The 26040-nt window shown below is 38.0% G+C and overlaps 1 protein-coding gene across 1 annotated transcript; it reads right to left on the bottom strand.

The window, feature by feature from the left end:
* Positions 1-24443: 24443 nt before the first annotated feature.
* On the bottom strand, positions 24444-25622 carry LOC145683105 (protein CFDP2-like). Its single transcript, XM_081754464.1, has one exon. It carries the CDS (start codon positions 25620-25622, stop codon positions 24444-24446), a length of 1179 nt encoding a protein of 392 aa, XP_081610590.1.
* Between the last annotated feature and the right edge of the window lie 418 nt (positions 25623-26040).

The following is a 26040-nucleotide window of genomic DNA, read 5'->3' as shown; positions in this document are numbered from 1 at the left end:
TGATACCACTCTGTAGTATCTCTTAACAGACACAGTCACTTTAGCCAAGATGGCTTTAAATCCGAAGATTTGGTAGGGGGGTAAAAATTTCCTAGGAAATTATTACCTCCCTGTCGGCTATTGATTACTTCAAAGACAAACTCAAATGTTATATTATAAATTGCCACTCTGTAGTATCTCTTAACAGACACAGCCACTTTGGCCAAGATGGCTTTAAATCCGAAGATTTGGTAGGGGGGTAAAAATTTCCTAGGAAATTATTACCTCCCTGTCGGCTATCGATTGCTTCAAAGTCAAACTCAAATGTTATATTATAAATTGATACCACTAAGTAGTATCTCTTAACAGACACAGTCACTTTGGCCAAGATGGCTTTAAATCCGAAGATTTGGTAGGGGGGTAAAAATTTCCTAGGAAATTATTACCTCCCTGTCGGCTATTGATTACTTCAAAGACAAACTCAAATGTTATATTATAAATTGATACCACTCTGTAGTATCTCTTAACAGACACAGTCACTTTAGCCAAGATGGCTTTAAATCCGAAGATTTGGTAAGGGGGTAAAAATTTCCTAGGAAATTATTACCTCCCTGTCGGTTATTGATTACTTCAAAGACAAACTCAAATGCTACATCATAAATTGATACCACTCTGTAGTATCTCTTAACAGACACAGTCACTTTAGCCAAGGTGGCTTTATATCCGAAGATTTTGTAGGGGGGTAAAAATATCCTAGGAAATTATTACCTCCCTGTCGGCTATTGATTACTTCAAAGACAAACGCAAATGTTATATTACAAATTGATACCACTAAGTAGTATCTCTTAACAGACACAGTCACTTTGGCCAAGATGGCTTTAAATCCGAAGATTTGGTAGGGGGGTAAAATTTCCTAGGAAATTATTACCTCCCTGTCGGTTATTGACTACTTCAAAGACAAACTCAAATGTTACATTATAAATTGATACCACTCTGTAGTATCTCTTAACAGACACAGTCACTTTAGCCAAGATGGCTTTAAATCCGAAGATTTGGTAGGGGTGTAAAAATTTCCTAGGAAATTATTATCTCCCTGTCGGCTATTGATTACTTCAAAGACAAACACAAATGTTATATTATAAATTGGTACCACTCTGTAGTATCTCTTAACAGACACATTCACTTTAGCCAAGATATGATTTTATGAATTGATATTATACCCTGTTATCTCTTAACAGACGTACTGATTGTCGGTAAGATGTCTTTATATCAGAAATTTTATAGGGGTGCTTATACTCTTGTATTGGTTCTGTGCTACTTCAAGGATAAGGTCAAATTTTTACATTATAAATTGATGTTATACCGGTTTATGTCTTAAGAGACGCACTCACTTTGGGGACGATGAAGGATGGTTTTATTTTCGAAAGTTCATAGGGAGGTAATATATAAAGAAAGCTAAAACTTATTTTTATTTTAAAGGAGATGTTGAAATACCAAATTTGGTGACTCGGGTTTAATAGAGCCCGAAAATGTACACGTTTTTATAAGATAATTTTCATACGTATTCTTCGCTTCCGCTTTGAAATTCCAAAAATCGATTCTCTGTGATATATGACGTCTCAGATCCCATGTACTGACCAAGCTTTAAGTTTCTAAGTTCAGCGGTTGTACATACGACTTGAGAATCTTCTTTTTACAAGCCTTGTACGTTGTTCTGGATGCTAGCTCGCACTAGCTAGCTACGCCATTTTCAACAGTGTTGACAACTTTATCAATGTTTATTATATCTCCGGTACGGTTAGAGAAATCGAAGTGTTGTAAACGGTAAAATAATTTGAACGTTCCTTGCAAACCACACATGTAACTAGATATAATATTTACTTAAGATTTTTGTAAATAAAGACTTTCAAAAAATTCAAATTTTCAACCCCTGTAACTTCGTTTCTATTCATTCGAAAAACGTCATACCATGTCCATGATATTCAGCGCTAAAGTTCTTTCGAACTATATTATCCTGTGCATCTCTGTTGTGCTGTGTCTGCGTTAGAGGCTTCCAAACTTCGGATGTTTGTGATACCATAATATCTTTAACTTGTAACACTGATTAATAAAAGTAGTATTTTAAGTTTACATTTAACATGGTTAGAAATGTGTAATAAACTGACGTAGTGCCATTTGAAAAAATATAAATTTATATTTGGTTGGCAACACTTGTGAATTTCTGTCTAAACCCGTTATAGCGGATGATCACGATAAATTGTCTACCATGTGTATATAGGGACAGAGAGAGGAATAAATTGCAACAACGTTGTTTTTAATTGAAAGATGTGTTTTATGTTTACAATCATTTATGTTATAAACTGTGTAATAGTAGTTATCAAGATTATAAGGCAACTAATATCTAATATTTTACACTGCAAACTAGGTTATATTTTGGAATGAAAGTCTGCTTTCTCAGTTGCAAATAACAAAATTTAAAGTTAGATTTACTTACCTTTGTTTCAAAAGATTGTTTATTCTCTATATATTTTTCTTCCTACGTGTTCCACACTGTCAAAAGAGTAAAATCGAGTTTCAAAATCAATATTTTCCTTTCGACGCTACTAAATCCTTAAATCTCGACTACTAGTAGAACAAGTCAAGAGCTGCTTTCACGAACGAAACTATGAAATATTTTTTAACAGTGCAGTGTTTCGGAGGAAAGTTTCTTCCTCCTTTTATACTAGGCCGCTAATATGTAAGATTTGAATTGTTCCTCTTGAAGAGCAATTTATACAAATTTCATTGATATAATAAGAAAACAATTAATAGAAATTACCACTTTGACACTGCAACCATCTTAAGACACCTGGGGGGCGCGGTGGCTCAGTGGTAGAGTGTTCACCTCTGGTGCTTGGGATCACTGGTTCGATCCCAGCTCGCGCCGTGTGGAGTTTATGGTGGACAAACACCGTACTTGTGGTCATTCTCGTGGTTCTACCGTTTAATCCCACTTTCTTCGTTCCACCATTTCATTCATTTCTCATAATCACTGTCTCCTTTATCCTAACCGGCATAGCCGTAGGACGTAAAACTAATAGATTTCATTTCATTTTTTTCTTAAGACACCCTCGTCAGACAGCAAATCACGTGCAAAACATGAAAAGCAATTATTTCCTAGGAAAACAATACCGACTATCAAGTTTTTGGTCATGAAACCAAATTTTCGGACATAAAGCAATCTTGACCAGAATGATTGCGTCTGTTAAGAAATAACACGGAGTAGCATCAATTTATAATATAACATTTGATACTATCTTTGAAGTAAACAAATAACCGACAGGCGGTATAAATATCTCAGGAAAATATTACCCACTATCAAATTTTCGGACATAAAGTCATATTGACCAAAGTGAATGCCTCCGTTAACGAACAACACAGAATGGTAATAATTTATAATGTAACATTTGATGTCTTTAGGTAGTGCTCTCAACGGGTCGGGTCGGGTCGGGTCGGGTTGAAGACCGACCCGACCCGAACCGTGACCCGAATTGACTGACCAGACTCGACTGACCCGAACCGTGATCCGACCTGATTGACCTGACCCGACAACCCGACCCGACCAGATCCGTAACCCGACCCGAGCTCACCCGATCCGAGTCGGGTCGGGTCGGGTCACGCGTCGCGTTGGGTCAACCCGATCTGTTTGAGAGCACTATGGTCACGACACTGGGTGAACGCCAAAATGCACTCACATTGGGAATTAAGCCCGGACCACGTGTACCGAAGTCTTACAAGTTAACCACTAGCTAGATCGAACGGGGGATTTGTATATGCATTTTAATGAATACTTGGCACTTTTGAGGTTTGGTTATTTCTTTTTATAACTATTAACAACGTCCGACGTGGGAAAAAATTATTTTTTTTCTTGCTTTAGTTCTATGTGACGAAAATTTTCTTCAAGGTCAGTGTTCTCACCTGCTCGGACGGCAGGGGGTCTTCTCGGAATGCAGTAGCAAGAGTCTCTTGGCGGAGACAAAAGGAAATCGTTTAATTACAATGATAAGGGTTGAGGAAACAGGAGAACACCTGTGATTTTTTCCAACCCTTCAAGTTTCATTCCAAAATAGGTTCTTATGATTCCGGGACCCGTGCTACTTTGATTTTTCTTTCTCGGTAATTAAAACGTATTTTACAGTATATATACTTGCACGTAACAAGATACATAAAATGAATTTTGTAATTTAAAATTTAAAAATACAGTATGATATTTAATTATAAAGTACTAATTTTATTTCATCACTTTCAGCCCTACAAATAAAATTCAAACGATTCGCTCCCTGGGTCTTGGTCATCAATACTGCGTCTCATTCTTTGTCTTGCAGTCAAGTATTGGTCCTGCATTTCGTAGTCTTGGTGGTCTTTCATGCTATATAAGAGCCAAGAATGCTCGCCTCATCGGTACAAATGAAGACCAAGTGTGATTTTGATTATGGTCTTTCATACTATACGGAAAGCAAGAAAATACGCTCATCGCTACTTGGTGATCACCAAAAGAAGGCCAAGAGCAAGATTACTATGCAATTCGTCTTGCATATCCAATCTTTATCTTGTTCTTGTATCGATGTCCTTGGGCTTGGTGAAATAAAATGAAATATTCAGTTTAAGGTCCCTCGATTCTGCACCGAGGCTAAGGGATATGGTGACCATGAGAAATGAATGAAACGGTGCAATGAAGAAAGTGGGAGGAAACAGGAGAATCCCGAGAAAACCCACTACACGGCGTTTCTCCACCCCAAAGCCTACTTAGCACAAGCTGGGATCGAACCATGGACACTATGCACCAGAGATGAATTCTCTACCACTGAGCCACCGCAGCCCTGCTTGGGCTTGGTCGTCCATATCCAATCTTTCTTTTGGCCTTACTTAAACAACTTCTAGTTTTGTTCTAAATCCAGACTCCATATTGGCGTAGATATTAATATTACAGTCGATTGGAAAAATCAATCTTCCATATTTAAAAATTAAAGTACACACAATTACAAAAATAAGCATTTACCATAAAAGTACTAGCTTTAAGTGTTCAAAATAGATTTATGGTTTCTATAAAAAAAATAGAAAATTGCTATTTTCAATTAGGCAGCTAGTAAAAAACAGCAGTTTTCGACTCCAGCCGAGTTTAAGCTCAACCTAAACTCAGTTGACCAAAGTGAACTGACACGATTGACCCGATCCGACAACCCGACACAAGCTGACCAGACTGACCCGACCCGATAACCCGATCCGACTTGACCCGATTGACCCGACCCGACAACCCGACCCGAGCTGACCCGACTGACTCGACCCGAGTAGACTAACCCGACAACGCGACCCTTGCTGACCCGACTGACCCCACCCCACAAACCGACCTGAGTTGACCTGATCCGACCAGACCCGTAACCCGACCCGAGACGCGTTTCAGAGCACTACTTTGGAGTAATCAAAAACCGACATGTGAGTATAATTTCCTAGGATATTTTTACCCCCCCTACCAAATCTTCGAATTTAAAGCCATCTTACCCAAAGTGAGTATGTCTGTTAATAGATTCTACGGAGTGGTATCAATTCATAATGCAACATTTGAGATTGTCTTTGAAGTAACCAATAGCCGACAGGGACGTAATAATTTCCTAGAAAATTTTTACCCCCTACCGAATCTTCGCATTTAAAGCCATCTTGGCTGAAGTGACTGTGTCTGTTAAGAGATACTACAGAGAGGTATCAATTTATAATATAACATTTATGTTTGTCTTTGAAGTAATCAATAGCCGACAGGGAAGTAATAATTTCCTAGGAAATTTTTACCCCCCTACCAAATCTTCGCATTTAAAGCCACCTTGGCTAAAGTGACTGTGTCTGTTAAGAGATACTACAGAGAGGTATCAATTTATAATATAACATTTGTGTTTGTCTTTGAAGTAACCAATAGCCGACAGGGAGGTAATAATTTCCTAGGAAATTTTTACCCCCTTACCAAATCTTCGGATTTAAAGCCATCTTGGCTAAAGTGACTGTGTCTGTTAAGAGATACTACAGAGAGGTATCAATTTATAATATAACATTTATGTTTGTCTTTGAAGTAATCAATAGCCGACAGGGAAGTAATAATTTCCTAGGAAATTTTTACCCCCCTACCAAATCTTCGCATTTAAAGCCACCTTGGCTAAAGTGACTGTGTCTGTTAAGAGATACTACACAGAGGTATCAATTTATAATATAACATTTGTGTTTGTCTTTGAAGTAACCAATAGCCGACAGGGAGGTAATAATTTCCTAGGAAATTTTTACCCCCCTACCAAATCTTTGCATTTAAAGCCATCATGGCTAAAGTGACTGTGTCTGTTAAGAGATACTACAGGGTGGTATTAATTTATAATATAACATTTGAGTTTGTCTTTGAAGTAACCAATAACCGACAGGGAGGTAATAATTTCCTAGGAAATTTTTACCCCCCTACCAAATCTTCGGATTTAAAGCCACCTTGGCTAAAGTGACTGTGTCTGTTAAGAGATACTACAGAGTGGTATCAATTTATAATGTAACATTTGAGTTTGTCTTTGAAGTAGTCAATAACCGACAGGGAGGTAATAATTTCCTAGGAAATTTTACCCCCTACCAAATCTTCGCATTTAAAGCCATCTTGGCTAAAGTGACTGTGTCTGTTAAGAGATACTACTTAGTGGTATCAATTTATAATATAACATTTGAGTTTGTCTTTGAAGTAATCAATAGCCGACAGGGAGGTAATAATTTCCTAGGAAATTTTTACCCCCCTACCAAATCTTCGGATTTAAAGCCATCTTGGCTAAAGTGACTGTGTCTGTTAAGAGATACTACAGAGTGGTATCAATTTATAATATAACATTTGAGTTTGTCTTTGAAGTAATCAATAGCCGACAGGGAGGTAATAATTTCCTAGGATATTTTTACCCCCCCTACCAAATCTTCGGATTTAAAGCCATCTTGGCCAAAGTGACTGTGTCTGTTAAGAGATACTACAGAGTGGTATCAATTTATAATATAACATTTGAGTTTGTCTTTGAAGTAATCAATAGCTGACAGGGAGGTAATAATTTCCTAGGAAATTTTTACCCCCCTACCAAATCTTCGGATATAAAGCCATCTTGGCTAAAGTGACTGTGTCTGTTAAGAGATACTACAGAGTGGTATCAATTTATAATATAACATTTGAGTTTTTCTTTGAAGTAATCAATAGCCGACAGGGAGGTAATAATTTCCTAGGAAATTTTTACCCCCCTACCAAATCTTCGGATTTAAAGCCATCTTGGCCAAAGTGACTGTGTCTGTTAAGAGATACTACATAGTGGTATCAATTTATGATATAACATTTAAGTTTGTCTTTGAAGTAACCAATAGCCGACAGGGAGGTAATAATTTCCTAGGAAATTTTTACCCCCCTACCAAATCTTCGGATTTAAAACCATCTTGGCCAAAGTGACTGTGTCTGTTAAGAGATACTACAGAGTGGTATCAATTTATAATGTAACATTTGAGTTTGTCTTTGAAGTAACCAATAACCGACAGGGAGGTAATAATTTCCTAGGAAATTTTTACCCCCCTACCAAATCTTCGGATTTAAAGCCATCTTGACCAAAGTGAGTGCATACACTGAGAGATCACATTCAATTATATGAATTTTTAATGTGACTTTTGACTTTTCCTTTGAAGTTACCAGAAACCGACAAGGGGGTAAAGATTTCCAGGGGGTAAAATTTTCCAGGGGGTAAAACTTTCCAGGGGTAAAAAATCCCTGTGACACCGGAAATCGAACACGGAATCATGTGCACGAAAGACACAGAGCTAGGAATTAGACCAGTAGTAAGACATTTTCTTCTTGGAGACTCGATTGACCCCCCCACCACCACCACCAGAATAGGATTTTTTTAAAAAATAAATCTTATCCCAAGAATTTTCACCTTTGTATTATAAATGTTAAATAAAATCTGTTGACTTCGAACGACCGCCCCCCAAACTTTCAGCCTGGATCCGTCCCTGCTACCACCAGACTTATATTTGTTCTTAGCGAGTTTATGTTTTGTGAATAACTTCTTTCTTCTACGCGTCTGTATCTTCCTCACCCTATCAATTGAATCAAGCGCTGCTAAGCGGAGGAATTCGTAACTATTACAGAAGCTGACCAGTTGCGGGAGAAAATGCAACCGCAAGGGACCAATACGGGAAAATAGGAGCGTTGCAAGAATAAATCCACTTCCCCATGTTAAGAGATAGGAGCTCGCTGCCATATGCTCAATGTTACTGCTTCCAGTGGCAACGTTCGCTGCCACTGGAAAGGTAAATCTCTCTCTTTCTTTCCGTTTTTTAATTGACTTTTTTCAGAAATGAATCAATACTGTTTTGCGCTCAAGAGCAAAGGTTTATTTTTTACTGATACACAACTTTAACACTTAAAAATATTTTTAGTATTAAAAAAAATATCCGGTTGCACAACCATGCAACATATAGTACCAGCCGCCACTGGTGCTTAGTGCATTTAAGTGCACTAAAGATGCAATAACGATTGTCGTTAAATGTATGTTTCTACCTCTATTTGTATAGAAATTGATATTTCTGAAGTTGGTCCACATCTAAAATCCTGAATAAGTCCCAAAATATGGTAGCACTAACGTCAGTGTTTAGTGTTTTTAAGTGCACTAACGATGCACTAACCATTGCCGTTAACCGCATGTTTCTACGTCAATTTGTATAGAATTTGATATTTTTGAAGTTGCCCACTCCACCGAAAATTTTGAATAAATCCCAAAATATGGTAGCACTAACGTTAGTGTTTAGTGCGTTTAAATGCACTAACGAAACACTCCCCATGTTTCTACATCAATTTGTATGGAATTCGATATTTCTAACGTTGACATCTAACCAAAAATCTTGAATAAATCCCAAAATACGGTAGAACTGACATTAGTACTTACTGCGTTTAAGTGCACTAACGATGCACTAACGATTGCCGTTAACCCTATGTTCCTATCTCTATTTTAATAGAATTTGATATTACTGAAGTTGCCCACCCCACCGAAAATCTAAAATAAATTCCAAAATATGGTAGCACTATCGATAGTGCTTAGTACGTTTAAGTGCACATAACGATGCACTAACCATTGCCGTTAACTCCATGTTTCTACCTCTATTTGTATAGAATTTGATATTTCTAAAGTTAGCCCCCCACCAAATATCTTGAATAAATCCCAAAATATGGTAGCACTAACGTTAGTGCTTAGTGCGTTTAAGTGCACTAACGATGCACTAACGATTGCCGTAAACTCTATGTTTCTACCTCTATTTGTATAGAATTTGATATTTTGAAGTTGGCCCCCCACCAAAAATCTTGAATAAGTCCCAAAATATGGTAGCACTAACGTTAGTGCTTAGTGCTTTTAAGTGCACTAACGATGCACTAACAATTGCCGTTAACTCTATGTTTCTACTTCTATTTGTATAGAATTTGATATTTCTGAAGTTGCCGCCCCACCGAAAATCTTGAATAAATCCCAAAATATGGTAGCACTAACGGTAGTGCTTAGTGTGTTTGAGTGCACTAACGATGCACTAACGATGCGCTAAGTTTTGTGAAAATCTGTCTGCATAAAGATGGGTGGGGGGCTAACTTCATATGAAGTTGGCCCCCCCACCAAAAATCTTTAATATCTCGTAAACGCTGATTGCACTAACGTTAGTTCTGAGTGCACTAACGTGCACTAACCATGCACTAACGATGTGCAATGTTTGGTGTAATTTGGAAGAGGTGGGGGGTTAATTTTAGGCACGTAAATTTTAGCCCTATTTAAAAGTGTTGTATAATTCCAACTGGGATCAATGCCATTATAACGAGACAACAACACATTGCAAACTGATATAAAAGAACCTCAAAAGGGTAAACGCAGATTTACTAAAAAGTGCTTGAGTTTCGGAGGGGGGCAACCCCCCAGTGCCTCACGCTGGATACGTCCCTGATTTAGTCCAGTGCATTTATTTCTTATAAAACATGATTATTAGATAAGTAATGTTGTAAAATTATATCATAGTTTTACTTTCAATAGGCCTTTTCTTAACACCGTTCTGCCTGCCTGTTTATGTAGGATAAGCGTAACTCTACTGTATTTCCAAAGATAGCATATATATCAACTATTGTGCTGCCAAAATGTCTTGAGCCGTGGCAAAAATGCGAACTAAAGCTCACACCCTCACACACCCACGCGTTGAACCAATAAGGGTTCAGCTGTTGTTAAGCGAGAGAAAGCGAGTGGAATTCCTTCAGCCGATAGCAGCACTTGCAATGGAAGACTAGGGATCAAGTCAATGTGGCATATTTATAGAATTGTATCATCCTAGAACAGACAATAGTGTGAAATGCTTATATTATAAGTGTGGAATAAAGAAAGCATAAGTACTGTTTTGGTAGCGTGAGAACAAACTAAAAACAATTCAATATATTTTTTAGGTTTCAGATTATCATCTTGTGTGTCGATGTGTATTTTTTAAATAGTTTCAAATGTCATACCATTAGCAATATTCCTAAGGAAATCAAAAGAAAAACTCACATGTGCACTTTTGGCAAAGCGGGTTAAGTGCATGGTCCGAAATCCGGTTTCCACGTTAAGGTATAGATAACAAATCAGCGCATAAAAGGAGTGTTAAGTAAACCAAACCAAATAAACCAATCACTCAATCAAAGCATACAATATTAGGAAAATATCAAAGATATGTTATTTAAAAGAGGTTGGAGTGACTGTAATGTTCATCATATGAATCACTTTCAAAGGTAATAAAAATGAAAACTACAATACAGTATCAGGTTTAGTCAGCGGTCTCTGGCTAAAGTTATCCTGCGAAGAAGTCACTGAAATACCAGAAAAGGAGTAATCGATGGGAGAGATTATGATAATATTGTGAGTAGAGAAGGGTTTTATACTTCAAATCATAGATAGTATACATCATCGTTTGAGAAGTTACGTTGAAGCGCATATCGTTGTTTAGTCTTCAAAAAGTTATATGTGCAGTTTTTGCTCAAAGTATGATTTTTACGGATGTAGGTGCACTTTGGCATTGAGCAAATACCTACAATCGTTATGTGATATCGTTCATTTAAGTGGTTGCTACGTAATGAAACAAACCCCGCTATGTGATGCTGCAGTCAAATTGTTCTTATCATTTTCTGCTGTTCGCAAAGAGACATAGCTGATTTTATGTTAGAAGGTAACAATAATGCGCGTTCAGCAGTTGCATATATCCGAGTTTCTTCCTACCGCTTAACAAATAATGCAGGAGCTTTTTATCTTTCTTTTAAAATTTTAAATTTTACACATAGCGTTTTTTAAGTTACACTGAAAATGATTTCTTTAAGTTTAACATCCCACGAATATGCCGGTTGGGCTAAAGGAGACGGTGATGATGAGAAATGAATGAAAATGGTGGAATGAAGAAAGTGGGAGGAAACTGGAAAACCCCGAGTAAACCCACGAGCACGGTGTTTGTCCACCACAAAGTTCACACGGCGCGAGCTGGGATCGAACTAGGGACCCCAAGCACCGGAGGTGAACGCTCTACCACTGAGTCACCGCGCTCCCTTAAGTTACAATGACGATATGTAGGAGTGTATTGAAGTAAACATTAGAACACTATGTCTGTTCGTCATTGATGAATGCTTATGGACAGGTTTGCATATTTCACGGCGTTCAACATTGTAATGGTTCGTAGTTGTGGTTTCACACCGACGGAGAAAGATATGATTATCCACACCATTGATCACCATAGCAGCAACAGAATCTTTTACGGTTGGAAATGATTATTTCTATACTAACGTTGGATACCTGATTCGCTGGGTTAAAATTAAAGAAAAAAACTTAATTACAAAACTACTTTAAAAAATGAAATTTTGAGTTTTACGTCCCACGGTTATGCCTGTTAGGCTAAAGGAGACGGTGATAATGAGTAATGAATGAAATGGTGGAATGAAGAAAGTGGGAGGAAACGGGAGAACCCCGAGAAAACCCACGCACACGGACAAAACTACTTAGCGGGCAGGCTTCGGGAACACACATGTGCAATGGCGATGTTCTTCCGGGTTCATAAATCCAGAGCGCTTTTCTTCTCGTAGCTTAAAAACTGGATTTTGCATAGGTAAATGACTGGCTGATGCGGCAAAATGCCAGGGATGTAGTCAAGGGGTGAGTCCTTGGGGTCCGGACCCCCAAATCCTTTCCAACTATTTCAACCTATGGAAGTGTCCATGCATAATCACTATGTGCAAGACGTAGTTAGACGAAAAGCGAACCGCGGCAGCCTGCCGTCAAAAATTTGGCGGGCCGATGGCGGTTAACGCAGCAGTAGGTACTGTTATGAAATTACACGAATGCCGCAACTTTACCAACATGATGGTAATAAGGCAGCATCGGTCGTTTCTCCTTGTCCGAACCGCTAGTGCCGGCTTGAAACCACCAGTACCGCCACATGGTCGCTTCGTAACCTCCAGTGCTGGCTTGAAACCACCAGTACCGCCATTAACTTGAGTCATGGGCTCTTTTCTGTTGCCTTTAATCATCTACTCAACTTTTTGCAACGTATTGCATTGGTACCGGTACTTATACCCTGAAAATTCTATACCAATACATGGTTAAAACACAAAATAAATACCGTTAATTTAACACCAAAGACACGGCCTTCCGAGCACATCAGAAGTAACTAGTAATTGTCAGTGAGAATGTTTAATTGGATTTTATTGTTTGCGACGAGCAAAGCTTTCCGCAGTATACTTGACATTTGCTGAAATCGGTCACGAAAATAGTTAAGTAAGTTTATGAACCGCATGACAATAGTTACATCAGTAGCAGTGCTGGCACCTGTTGCGCTTATGCCCTAGCACATAAAAAACAGATGACACCAACAGGTGCCAGAACAGTTCTCAGCGGAGTTACCGAGTTCTCATCATTATTCAGCGGTGTTTCGTCGAAAAGTCTCTATAACATCGCCTGGCGGAAAATCGACAACTGCCATCTAACTTTCCGACGACAACAGCCGCTTTGCTTTCGCTTCGGTGCAGGCACGTAGCCAGGATTTCGTAATAGGGGGGTCCGTGACGAAATACTGTGGTTATCACATCAGCGGCTTGACCATTCTAAACTATTTTACTGGTAGCATACCGATATATTGGTTCGTTTAGGGTGGGCCAAGATTTCGTAAAGGGTGGGGTGGGGTACGTGACAAGAAATACTGTGGTCACACTGTAGGGGCTTAATCAATCAAAACAATTTTACTGTTAACACACCCATATTGGTTTGTTAGGACAATAAAATGAGGATATGCTAGTAAGTATCTTAATAAATTGTGAAGAAATCTCTAGTAAAAGAATATTAAAAAATATTGAGAAAGATATAGTCTTCCTGGGTCATTCGAACTCGATTCTTTTTGCCTTCTTTCTTCTTCGTTTTCTTATCTTCGTTTAATGTAGTCAAAGATAGCAACGAGATCTCTGTCGGTAGTAAAGACATCCTATAAAATGTATTAGTGTTGCCGCGAGATTAAAAATTTTTTTAACAAGTGTAACTGGAATCTATGTTGCCAGGCTCATATTATTGGTGATTGTGAGCATTTCTTAAGTTCTATCTGAGAGTCTATCTGATCGAACCATAGATAGATCGTCATTTGTAGTCCATAGCATTAGCATAGAGCTAGATGGAATTCGGAATGCTCCGTTACAATAATATCAATTTTCAACCTGCCCTCTCCCCGTTTCCTCCACGCAAAATTCCTCATGAGAAAGAATAACCAAAAACTTGCTGTAGCTTTATACTTTTAACGCTGATTCTTCTTCTCGTACCTTTTTGTTTCATCCTTCCTTAATTTTTTTCATTTCTGGTTTTGAAGGGGGGGGGTTCGGACCCCCCGGACCCACCCCTTGGCTACGTGCCTGTTCGGTGGCTTTCCACTTGGAACCGAAAACAGTCCTATACCGGCAATCATTTTTCCTTCACTTCGGTGGCTATCTGCAAATCGATGATAGTTGGCGGCGCTTTGCACACGGAAGTATATTTAAATCGATATTAACTTAATAGGAACATATTGAAAAAAGTGCAACGTAATGGATTAACAGGCGTTGGATCACCTTTGCCCTCAGATTAGATCTAATGCGATGTAAATTAGAATGTCGAAGATCGTAAACGGTTACAAGTAAAATATCACACCACCTCACTTACAGTGCATCACTACGCTCCTTGAGAGAGGATGTAGGTGGAAATTTGCACCGGATACGTGTATCCTAAACGAAATGCAAATATTCAATTATATTCAGATCCGGTGATTGGGAAGGTGTCAACTTCATCCTAATGTTCATCAAGCCACGCATGAACAGCTTGAGCTGTGTGAACGGGCCCAGCTGTGCGAATGGTTCATTATCATCTTAAAATATGGCATTATTGCAACAACAATATATAGAACATAGGATACACATGGTCTCCTAGAATGGCGACATAATCACGAGCAGTGATGTCACTAGTAAGTGCCAACACAGAATCCTCTGAAAACCTCGATATTGTGTCCCCATAGTACAGAGGCGGACTGGGAGTACAAGGGCCCACCCGGAGAATGATGCTTAAGGGCCTTGATGAATACTGAGTTAGTCTGGAGTCTGGAGTCTGGACTGCTCTTTTAGGAATGAACCTCTAGCTGGAGACGTGAATAGTTAAGCCCCCTCCCCCACGAAATGTAAAGTTGTATATGCGTATCTGTAAGGTAATATTAAAAAAAGCGTCTAAAATCTAAGTAAACCTTTGAATTTGCTTTTATTTTCAAAAAGTAAATAGTATTTATAATTATAAACGACATATGATAATGGATTCATGGCTAAAAAAAGTTAAGAAATGTTAATTTACATTAAACTTCAGTCTTTTAACCAATAAAGCCATTATGACTCCACGTGTATATTTTGACCTGTGATTTACAGCACTAATAACTTTTCAGTGAATTCATGTGAAAACTTCTAAATATGTACTTAAAAAAAAAAAAAAAGAAAATTCATATTTACTGAGATTTTGCGACTTTTTAAAAATATTAATATGTATATTATTAGACCTAAAAATGCTGTAAAATGACACCAATCCTATGTCTCTAAACGCTTCTAGAGCTATTCCAAAATACCGTACTCTATTTTTAGCCCGATTTTTTTTTTTTTTTTTTTTTTTTTTTTGTGTGTGTGCTCTTCAAATTATTTAGCTCTCCATTTTATAGCTCTTCAAATCACAAACGAGTTGACTTTAAAGAAACTATGATTACATTAGAATGGAGACCTTCTACCTGAGTTTTGAAAACAAGTTAAAAGTAAAATAAAAATCATAAGTTAAAAATAAATATTTGCAAGAAAGGAGTAGTACGTTTCAGGTTTCTTCTATTCGATATCAAATATATTGCGCTTCCCGTTACTGACATATAGCATCAGAGTATTGTATTGTAATGTTCGGTTGAACAACACTCAGGCAGAATAATAAGGAAACTTACTTTTTTGAACAAAAGGCCTGGAGAACATGGCTTGAATATCCTTTGGGACCCGATTTCTTGGGCTTCGGGCCCTGGGCAGGATTTGCGACATCACTGGTGTGCTCAGGGAAGACCGACCTTTTCCAATGCAACCACTCACGTTCAAAAACTCCATGCTTCATTGGTGAATAGAAGGGACCCGACCCTATACTTTCGGGGCCCTGGGCCTCGTTTTGTGACATCACCGGTGTGCTCAGGAGACCAGGCCTTTCCATTGCAACCTCCCACATCCAAGAATTACATATTTCATTGCTGAATAGAAAAGACCCAAGCTCGAAACTTCGGGGCCCGATTTCTAGGATTTCGGGACCGTTTTCTGACATTACAACTGTGCTCAGGGAACCATTACTTGTCGCCCCCACTCGCGTCTAACAACTCCATGTCTAACACGGTTTCCTTGCCGTGAGAGAATCAGCTCCATGCTCTTTATATGTTATCGATTGCACATTACATTATTACATAAATTATGGACGAGATTACAGTTCCGAGTTAATAACTTACATGTATTTTTGCGATTATTTTTATTGTATTATCGATTTTTCAAAAACAAGGCTACTTCTTGACCAGGGTTACCTTTTTCCCAGTGACCCTCCTTCGCTTGCACTGTAGGCCCGTTAGTTCCGTAACTGGTTACTATGAACGAAAACGGAGTTTTGAATGAGTTATAACTAAGCGAGCAATATCGTAAGTGATTTTGCAGAGGACAGGGCCCACCCGGAAATTTCCCGGTATCCGGGGGGGGGGGGGAGCAGTCCGCCTCTGCCATAGTATCACAGAGTCGTTTTACCTTTGGGCAGAGACACTACGGGTCATACGTTTCTTTGGGCATCCAGGCACATAAAGACTGTCCGGCTTTGAAATAAGATGAATGATGACTCAATACACCCATATCACACGTTTTCAGTCATCAGTAGTCCATGTTGCATGTTCGCGGCGCCATTGTTTTGGTAAGCCGCTATGGTCCTTTATCAACGGTTTCGCCCATGCAACCCGACTCTGTATTTCCATCTCCATGTAACTCGCAGCGGACTGTGAGACAGGTTTAGGGAGGGTTTGCTGCTTGAGTTCTTCCGTCTCTTATACCCCAGTCGCATGACACTTCAGAGCGATGATTCGCTTTAATCGTTTGCGGAGCCTGCCACTGAGAGGTTTCTTCGAACTCCGTTCCTCTTAGCCGATGTGGTTTTGATGGGTTTATAGCCCGTCATTACTTTGACTGTCCTACGCCACACATCCAACATATTTGCCACCTTTGTCACGCTCGGACTACATAACCGAACACAACAATACCTTTCGAAATCACAGAGGTCGCCTATTTTACAATATTACCGTCTGCTTAATTCACTGCACACTGCCGTTTTATTGCTTCTTTCGTAGTACGAAGTTTGGTCTAGCACACCGTGGCCAATTGATCGCTGTCTATTCGTTGCTGTGATTACCGACTATCCGTTGGCAGCCAGACATCTGGCGTGTTTCCATTAAATTGATAACGATATTTAGGTGTAATGTTCAACGTTATTTCAAAGTCTTGAAGACCAACATCGCTTGGTGAAGAGGTATAAAATTTCTCAACGAAATAAATGTTCCCCGCCGAATATAGCAGCAAGCATTTCCTGATTACTTAACCACTAAATGAATGTTTTCACTTAGAGCCGTACCGTCGATTCGCGTTGCCTAGAACTAAAATATATTAGGGGTCAATAATGAAGATGAGACTTCCATATTAAACATGAAGAAACTTTCTTTATTCGAACTTTGATTTTTTCAAATCCATAATGGGATATTACATTATGAGTACAATTTTCGTAATTAATAGTATACAATCATAAAAATATCTTACAAAACGATTATTTATCGTAAAATACTTTGAACCCAAAGAATAAATTACGAATAATAAACTTGTTACTTTTCCTGAAGAGTCTAGTATTGAATAAGACGGAATCTCTCGAGCGTAGAGCTTGGAGTGATTGCCTCACGTTTTCTACCTTCCCGTGGGGCAGCCTTGATTCCACTTGATTCTAAACGGATTATTCAGAAGTCGAAGTCGGATTTTTCCAAAACACTTTTGGACGATTACAATCTGCCTCACGTGTGAAGGGAGAAGCTAATGAACAAACTAATAAATGAATCTAAAGCCTTATATATATATATATATATATATATATATATATATATATATATATATATATATATATATATATATATATATATATATATATATATATAAGATTTCCCAAAGTTTGCATCTAGCAAAATCGTATTCCAGAACTGTAAATTCCCCTATATTCATGCCTTACTTCTACCGTAGTTTTGGTATGAGAATGATGTGCCTGAAACTGTAAAGCAGGTTTCAGACATACATTTTTAATACATTCTTTTGCGTTAGTCAGATCTTGCAGTTTTACTTAACAGTCAGTCAATTTGGATCTGTGATTTCCGAGTTTTAGAGAGTTCCTCAAATTTTTCACTTCTACAATAGTTTGTAACTAACACCATTAACATATCTCTTTCGATATTTCCATCGGGTAATGTCTCTGGTACTCCCAGTATATTTCAAAAATCAACTATTTACAATGTCTTACTCCATTAATCAGAACTACATTTACTATTCGACAATTATGTGCATTTGTTCCTTAAATCTACTCCTCCCTGAGTTTACTTTTCTAAAACGAGAATAGAATAATCCTATTACAGTACTATCGTTTATCCATAATGTTAAAATACAGAAATTATTCTACTAAAGTTTGCGCTTCTTCATCCGCTCCTTCAAGTGGTTTCTGTAGAGAATGGGATGTGGAGTAGTAGAAAGGTGCGAGTTTTTCAAACTAAAGGTCAATGGTTGGAATCCACTCCGGGAAATTTTTAAAACCTTTTTACTTAACATTATTTAGAAAACGGATTCATGTTAATTTGCGTTTCAATTTACCATTTTGGAATTTAAAATGTAGCCCTTAAAAGGACTGATTAACAGTTCTCAGCCTTTGCACCGATATAATGACTTTTCGAATTGTTTACTTTATAGGCTATACATAGTCGTAAAGCTTAGAAATTAATATTTTGATTGGCTACGAATACAATGTTAGGAAACCTTGACAATGATTTGACCTTTAGTATTTCAACTAGTAGTGCAGTAAATGAAGCTCAAATTTTAATGAAGAAAGGATCAAATTAGTAACAAGCTGAAACTTGGCACAGATGTTGGGAATGATGTTTTATACAACATACTAAAAGTCATCTGAAATGCCACGTGACCTTCGCCGCCATATTGGAAAATTGCGGCCGGAAGTGCCAAATGAACAATACCAGGTAAAAATAGCAATATTTTCACTATGGTTGAACATAAAGAGGTAAACTTAGTGTCGTTTTATATAACATGGATATCACATTATTATTTTTTTTTTAATAGAGAAACAATTTTTCGTAAAACGCATACTTTTAGAAATATTTAGCTCTAAATTCTGAAATTCCGAAATTTACCGTCAAACTTATTTCCGATTTTATTGAACTTGGGAAGTAATTATCAACAAGTTAAAATTTGACATAGATGTTGGTAAAGATTATTTAAATGACTTACTAAAATCCCACAACTTCTTCGTTCGCCATATTGGAAAATGTCCAAATGTCCGAACTAATTGAAAGATAATATTTTGTTAAGTGAAATACAAAATCTGGACTGGGCTAAATATTTGAGAAACTGTCAATGCAGTCGATACGAAGTCAATTGCGATCAAGGGGCGAAACATTAAGACGTGTTTAAGGTTGTCGACCGTCATCTTGGTGACCGCCATCTTGGAATCAACTTGTTTATTTTAAATAGCAATATGGTCGTGTGACATATTAAACAACATCCTAATTTGAAGAAAAACTCAGTGATGAGGTTATTTTTCCAAAACCTATAAGTTTTCAAGCTGTGAATAGAAGGCCGTGTCCAAAAGTGCATAGTGCACACTTCGAGGATGCACACTCGAAGTCTACAAATGGAGTGCACACTAAATAGTGTACACTTCGTAAAATTAGCTTTTGATCAGCACTTGCTTACAGCGCCTCGTTGTGGTGGAATATGGAACATTGATGACAAAAGAAGGGAGAATTTCGCGTACTAGAAAAAAATAGCATGCTTTTTCTTTAGATGAATGACTTTCCAGTTATATTAAAGATAAATAAACCGTACAGATTGACTATATGGGGTAACCATAAAATGATTTAAGAGCTTTTTTCATGTATGCCAACAGCTTCAGCTTTGCCGTGCCTGCAAATATTTGTCATTTTGGGTATTTCACGCGCAGATTAACAAGAGCGGAGCATAAATGCAATACATATATAATATATGTGTGCGTTGTCTTATGTGCACAATAAACTCGTAACAGCATAAAAAACACTAAACTATTGGCGATATTCTACTTTATTAGGCATGCTTGCGGAGGGAATATTTAATAATCTTCCGAAAGAAGAGTAGCACTGGTGATTAGGGCGCTGAAGACACTTTTGCGAATTAGTTTAGGAATTTTATTGCAACTGAAAGTAGGCAACGTGCAAGAGCGTTAGGACACCGAGGGGAGCGGTATTTACAATAATGTGGCACAAAACTACTTTGGGAGAGGGTTGATACTGAGTATAATTGCTTCCTGTACGGTAGATTTCACAACAATGACAGTATAATTGTTGTAGTTCTACTGTATTCTTTCAGTTCAGGCATACTGATTGAACTCTTTCTACCATATTGCGCTAATATTGAAGTTCCTTAGATGTTATTCTTTCACTGTGAATTTATTGATTTTACCTGGAAATCATCGAAATAGTGTCTCCGTATTCTTAATCTACAGCAAAAGTTAACACATAGAAGGATGACAAGGAAAGAAATGGTAAAGTTGAACAACATGAGGACCAAAATTACAGAAAAATGCTATTATGTCGCTATGAAATACCAATTTATAAGGATAATGCATACTCAAGGCGAATAACCCTAATGAAAGTAGTATGGTAAAAATAACAAAAAAAAAAATGAGATTACTATCTTATAAGCCTGCTTGAATGGAGTTCTGTATATTGTATACACTTCAACATTTACGTGCATTTTACTACGCTTTCGGCGCCCTACATCTCTCTTGAAATATACTCTCCTACATGCTTCCCACTGCGAAAATGGTTATTCAGTAACGAAACAAATCCCCTTGTCCAAATATAAACGTAAAATAAACTACTAAAAATATAATAAGAATTTTATGAAAATTAAGAGACGGTTTTATGAAAAAATACAGTATGTAATGTAATGGCTCTCATTGTTCAACTATACGGAAGAAATTATTGTTCATAATCTTTTAATACTGGGTACAGTAATGGGATTATATGAATTAAGAGGAAGGCAAGTCTTTACTTTGGACATTTCTTTCAATGAATCGTTCAATGAACCGATTCGTAACGAAGACGGAAAAGAAAGTGCTCTGCGGGGTTCCAACCAGCCTTCACTCGCTAACACTCGCTCGTCAATATTATGTGAATTAAATATTATACTTTGGTACAAAAAGGAACCAACCTACCTACTACCTTATATACAGTATATGGGTGAAGAGGCAAGTTGTTAAAACCGGAACCAAGAGATCAAATCGCTAAATCGAAGAATAAAAAAAATGAAATGGCCATAGTAAAGACTTATCAGGAGTAATTTGTGAAATCTTTGATAAATGTGGAGAAAGGAATTTTTGATCTGTATTTCACTTTTCGGTACCTGTCAAAAATACACAATGTATGGTAATTGGTATATTACAGTCTCTCTCAAGTGCAAGGAAATATGGTATCGTTGAAAGGAATTCGTTTAGAATCAAAACTATAAAATTAGGCTTATGTGTCTATGAATTAACATTTGCGGCTGCGGCTGCGGCTGTAGCTGTAGCTATAGAGAAATGAATAATCTATGTATACTATGCTAGAACTTAATATATTCATACACCATTAAAATTTGTCATTTACGTGCAAATAGCCGCATTACCGATAGTGCAACTATTTCAATTAAGCTACATAAACCATGTAATATTTAAGCACAAATGTCTTTATAGCATTATTAAAGAAACTATTTGTTTGTTTTCCCTATACTATTTTAAATTCTATTGCATACTCAAAGAACATAACGTAAATACATTTGTTATTTGCGTAATATTTTTATATTCGACTTGTAAAATCACTAACTTGTATGTTTATCAAGTAAATTATTATAAAATCAGTCCACAAATATATTTACTTAAACAAAAATATTAAGTATATGCCTATTAAAATTTTATTAGGTCATTCTACGAGAAATCGCCATATTAAGCACACAAGTATACTAACGTAGTGTACATCCTCGCACACTACGCACTATGCACTCGCACACTTGTGAACTTGGACCTTTTGACGCACACTAGGTGACGTCACTTCCGGAAATAAGCGTACTTCAAATGTGCACTTGTATCTTTTGGACACGGCCTTAGAATATCTTATGTGTGAAATACTGCGAAATTTGCTGTGTGAAGTTTCGAATTAAAGGTTAAAGATAAAGTTAGAAAGTAAGCTTTGTAAAATCTCACATTACGTACTCTTTAATAACCAGGAAAGGAGAAAACTAACACACAAAAGACAAATACAATCACATGACATGTTCAGCATGCCCACCGTTCTGTTCTATGCATATCCTTAACCGTGAGACCAGTGCTTGTGCACTTTACGAAGCACATTTCGTGATATTTGTTCACAGGACCTAATGATTCTCCCTTTCAGGTAGCCAATGTCAGTAATTTTACACTGGTATAAAATAACTTTAAAATGCCCGCAAAGATAGAAATACAACTGAGTTAGGTTGGGGGATCTTGCTAGCCATTCAACTGGTCCATGCAGCGGAAAAATGTTCATTCGGCCATCGATGACATTACGGCCACAATGCGGCGGTGCCCCATCTTGTTGCCAATATTGATGAAATTACCCTTCCACATTCAACAAAAGTAGCATAAGAGTGTTTTCAAGCATACCTCCATATTGTGCAACATCCAAGGTCCCATCAATGAAAACAGGTACAATAAGTTTCCGCCCCATATTTCACACCCACCATTACCTTACCTGCACCTTGCATGTTTGATGCATCTATTTAATTAAGATTTGTATTCGCCCAGTACCGGACATTTTCGTTGTTAAGTTCACATGTTGCATAGAAATTTGCCTCATCGCTAAAAACAATGTTATGAGGAAAGACTGGGTCACGAGATTCCCATTCCTTCATGCCCTCTAGGACCGTGTCCCACCATCTCCTCCTTGGTCTTCCCCTCGTTCTCTTTCCTTCGATGTTAGCGAAGAAGATTTTCTTCACTACTCTTTCTTCCTCCATTCTGACAATATGTCCCACCCATTGTAAACGGCTAAGTTTGATGTGCGTTACTATGTCTACGTCGTCGTACTTACTGTAGAGTTCATTATTATATCTCATTCGGTATGTATTTTTGTCTACCTTCACACCTCCATATATTTTCCTTAAAATCTTCCTTTCAATGTTCCCTAGTAGTTGTATTTCCTCTTTCCGTATAGTCCAGCATTCTGATCCATATGTTACTACGGGCCTGATTAATGTTCTGTATATCCTGGTTTTTGTAGTTTTAGAGATGAGATTTGATTTTAGTAGGGGCAGCAGTGCAAAGTATGCTCTGTTCGCAGTAGTGATTCTTCTTTTGACTTCCTCACTTTGGTCATTATTTGATGTGATTGTTGTTCCTAGGTAGATAAATTCATTCACTATTTCGAAGTTGTGTGATTCTATATTTATGTGTGTCAAGATTCTTTTCAGATGTCCTGTGTTCTTAGATACGACTAGAAGTTTGGTTTTTCCTTCATTTATTTCAAGTCCTACTTGTTTCGCTTCTTTCTCCATGTCTGTAAATGCTTCTTTTACTGCTTTCAGACTTCTTCCAATGATGTTAATATCGTCTGCATACCCTAGAATTTGATGGCTATTGGTCGTTAGGTTCCTTGTTCTTTTTATGCCTGATCGTCTTACTGCTGCTTCTAGTACCAGGTTAAATAGTATGGGGGCTAGTCCATCTCCCTGTCTGACACCTTTCTGCACTGGGAACGCTTCTGACATATCGCTTCCTATTTTCACTTGGACTTTCGATTCCTTTGTACTGATTTTGCATAACTGAACTAGCTTTCCGGGTATCCCTAATTCGTGGAGTGCATTCCACATTTGCTTCCTATTTATCTTGTCGTATGCTGTTCTGAAGTCTATGAATAAGTGATACGTGGTTATGTTTTTCCCCAGAATTTCCGTGGTTGATCGTCCTTTTCTAAAGCCACCCTGATATTCTCCTACCAGTGCTTCGTAGTATGCTTCCAGTCTATTGCGTATGATGGTTGTAAATATTTTATATGCTGTTGTGAGTAATGTGATTGCTCTGTAGTTATCGCAGGATAGTTGGTCTCCTTTTTTATGTATGGGGTTTATTATCCCTGTTTTCCATTCTTCAGGTATGTCTCTCGGGTCATTCCAAATTTTGCAGATCAGTTTGTGTAGAGCAATCACTATTTCCTCTCCTCCTTTCTTAAGTAGCTCTGCCGCTATTGTGTCAGTTTCCGGTGCTTTGTTGTTTTCGGATTTTTTTATTGCTTCTTTAACCTCTTGAAGTGTTGGTGTCTCTGTTTGCATCTCTCTAGTTTCTTTGTTTTCGAAATTTGTCTGAGCTGTTTCATCTGGTTCGTCGTGAAAAGTTCTTTCGTAGTATCTAGACCACCGGTTCAGTATCTCCTCCTTGGAGTTTAGTATGCTGTTGCCTTCATCCCTGATTGCAGTGCAGTATGGCTTAAACTCTCTTTTTAGTTGCTTAACTTCCTTGTAAAAGAACCTTGTTTCCCCTCTATATTGTACGTTCTCAAGTTCTGCTATTTTGCTCTCTATACTGGATTTTTTCTTTTGTCGGAGTAGTTTTTTTGGCTTTTCTCCTGGCTTCATTGTAAATTTCTTGTCTTTCCCTTGTTCTGTGAGTTAGCATGTTGTTCCTAGCTACATTCCGTTCCTTTATTGCTATCTCGCACTCGCTGTCAAACCAGTCGTTCCGTTGAGGTTTGTTCCTTTCTCCGATTGTTTCTTCTGCTGCTCTAACTATGTTGTCTTTTATTGATGCCCATATATCGTTGACGTTTTGTTTTCCTGTCCATTGTGTTTCCTCCATATACTGAGTGACTTTGCTCCTATATTCGTTGACTCTTTGTTCGTCCCTTAATTTCGCTATGTCCCATTTCTTGACTTGGTGCATGTTGGGCTTCCGTTGTGTGCTTATTTTTGTGTAGATACGGGTTACTACCAAATAGTGATCGGAGTCTATGTTAGCTCCCCTTCTTGTTTTCACGTCTTGTATATTGCAACTATGTCTGCTGTCTACTACAACATGGTCAATCTGATTTTCGGTCTTCCCGTTCGGTGATCTCCATGTTACCTTGTGTATTCTTTTATGTGGGAACCATGTGCTAGATATGGTCATGTTCTTGGAAGCTGCAAAGTCAATTAACCTTATGCCGTTGCCTTTTGTTGTTTCATGCGAGCTATATTTCCCTATCGCTGGGTAGAAACAGCTTTCTTTACCGATTTTTGCATTCATGTCACCAACAATTACTTTCATATCATATTTCGGACATTCGTCATATGCTTTTTCCAGCTGGCTATAGAACTCGTCCTTGACTCTATCATCCTTCTCTTCGGTTGGTACGTGGGCTGTGATAATGGTTATGTTGTTTGGATTTGCTCTTACTCTGATTTTACATATCCTGTCGCTGACTGGCGTGAAGCTAATTATTTTACTACGTATTTGACCCCTGACTATGAATCCCGTTCCAAATTCTTTCTTTTTGTTGTTTCCACTAAAATAGATGGTTTCCTTTTGTCTTTGGTGAATGCCTTTATTGTCCCATCTCATCTCTTGTATGCCACATATGTCTATGTTATATTTCTGAATTTCGTTTGTTAGTTCTTGCAGGGCCCCCGGTCTATGTAGTGTTCTAACATTCCACGTACCGAGTACCAGTTCTTTGTCCTTTTTTCGCTTCCGGTCCATCTTCCCCTTGATCCGTCCATTCCGAGGCGATTCTTCCGGTCTTCTAACAGTAGTTTTTTTTCCGGGGCCAGGTTGTCGGCCTGACGCCCAACCCCCAACCTGGAGGATCAGGCCCGACTTCTTCCGTCCCCTTACTTTCCACAGGGATTCTTTTTTTTACCATAGAGGTTTTATACCCTGCCTCCGGTAAGGGTTAACAGCACCACCACTTGAAGGCGAAGTCGGACTTGGGTGAGAGAGGTGTGAGGCTTTATTTCAAAAACAGATCTGCCATTCGGTGCACTTTACCACCCGAGTAGGTGCCAGCATCCTGTACTACCTACAAGAAAAAAGTAAAGAGAGAGTCGGTTCCCGTCTATACAATGTACCACACACAACAAAATTAAAGTCTAAATGATAACATAATCTATCCTAAATC

This window comes from Thermobia domestica, chromosome 4 (genome assembly GCF_964235325.1).
Source record: "Thermobia domestica chromosome 4, izTheDome1.hap1.1, whole genome shotgun sequence".
Lineage (NCBI taxonomy): Eukaryota > Metazoa > Arthropoda > Insecta > Zygentoma > Lepismatidae > Thermobia > Thermobia domestica.
The sequence above is the reverse complement of the archived record's forward strand: the minus strand, read 5'-3'. Positions and strand labels throughout refer to the sequence as shown.

What these genes read in the sequence shown, in the direction of transcription:
- LOC145683105 (XM_081754464.1), bottom strand. Translation starts at nt 25,622, where the DNA reads ATGGACCGGAAGCGAAAAAAGGACAAAGAACTGGTACTCGGTACGTGG.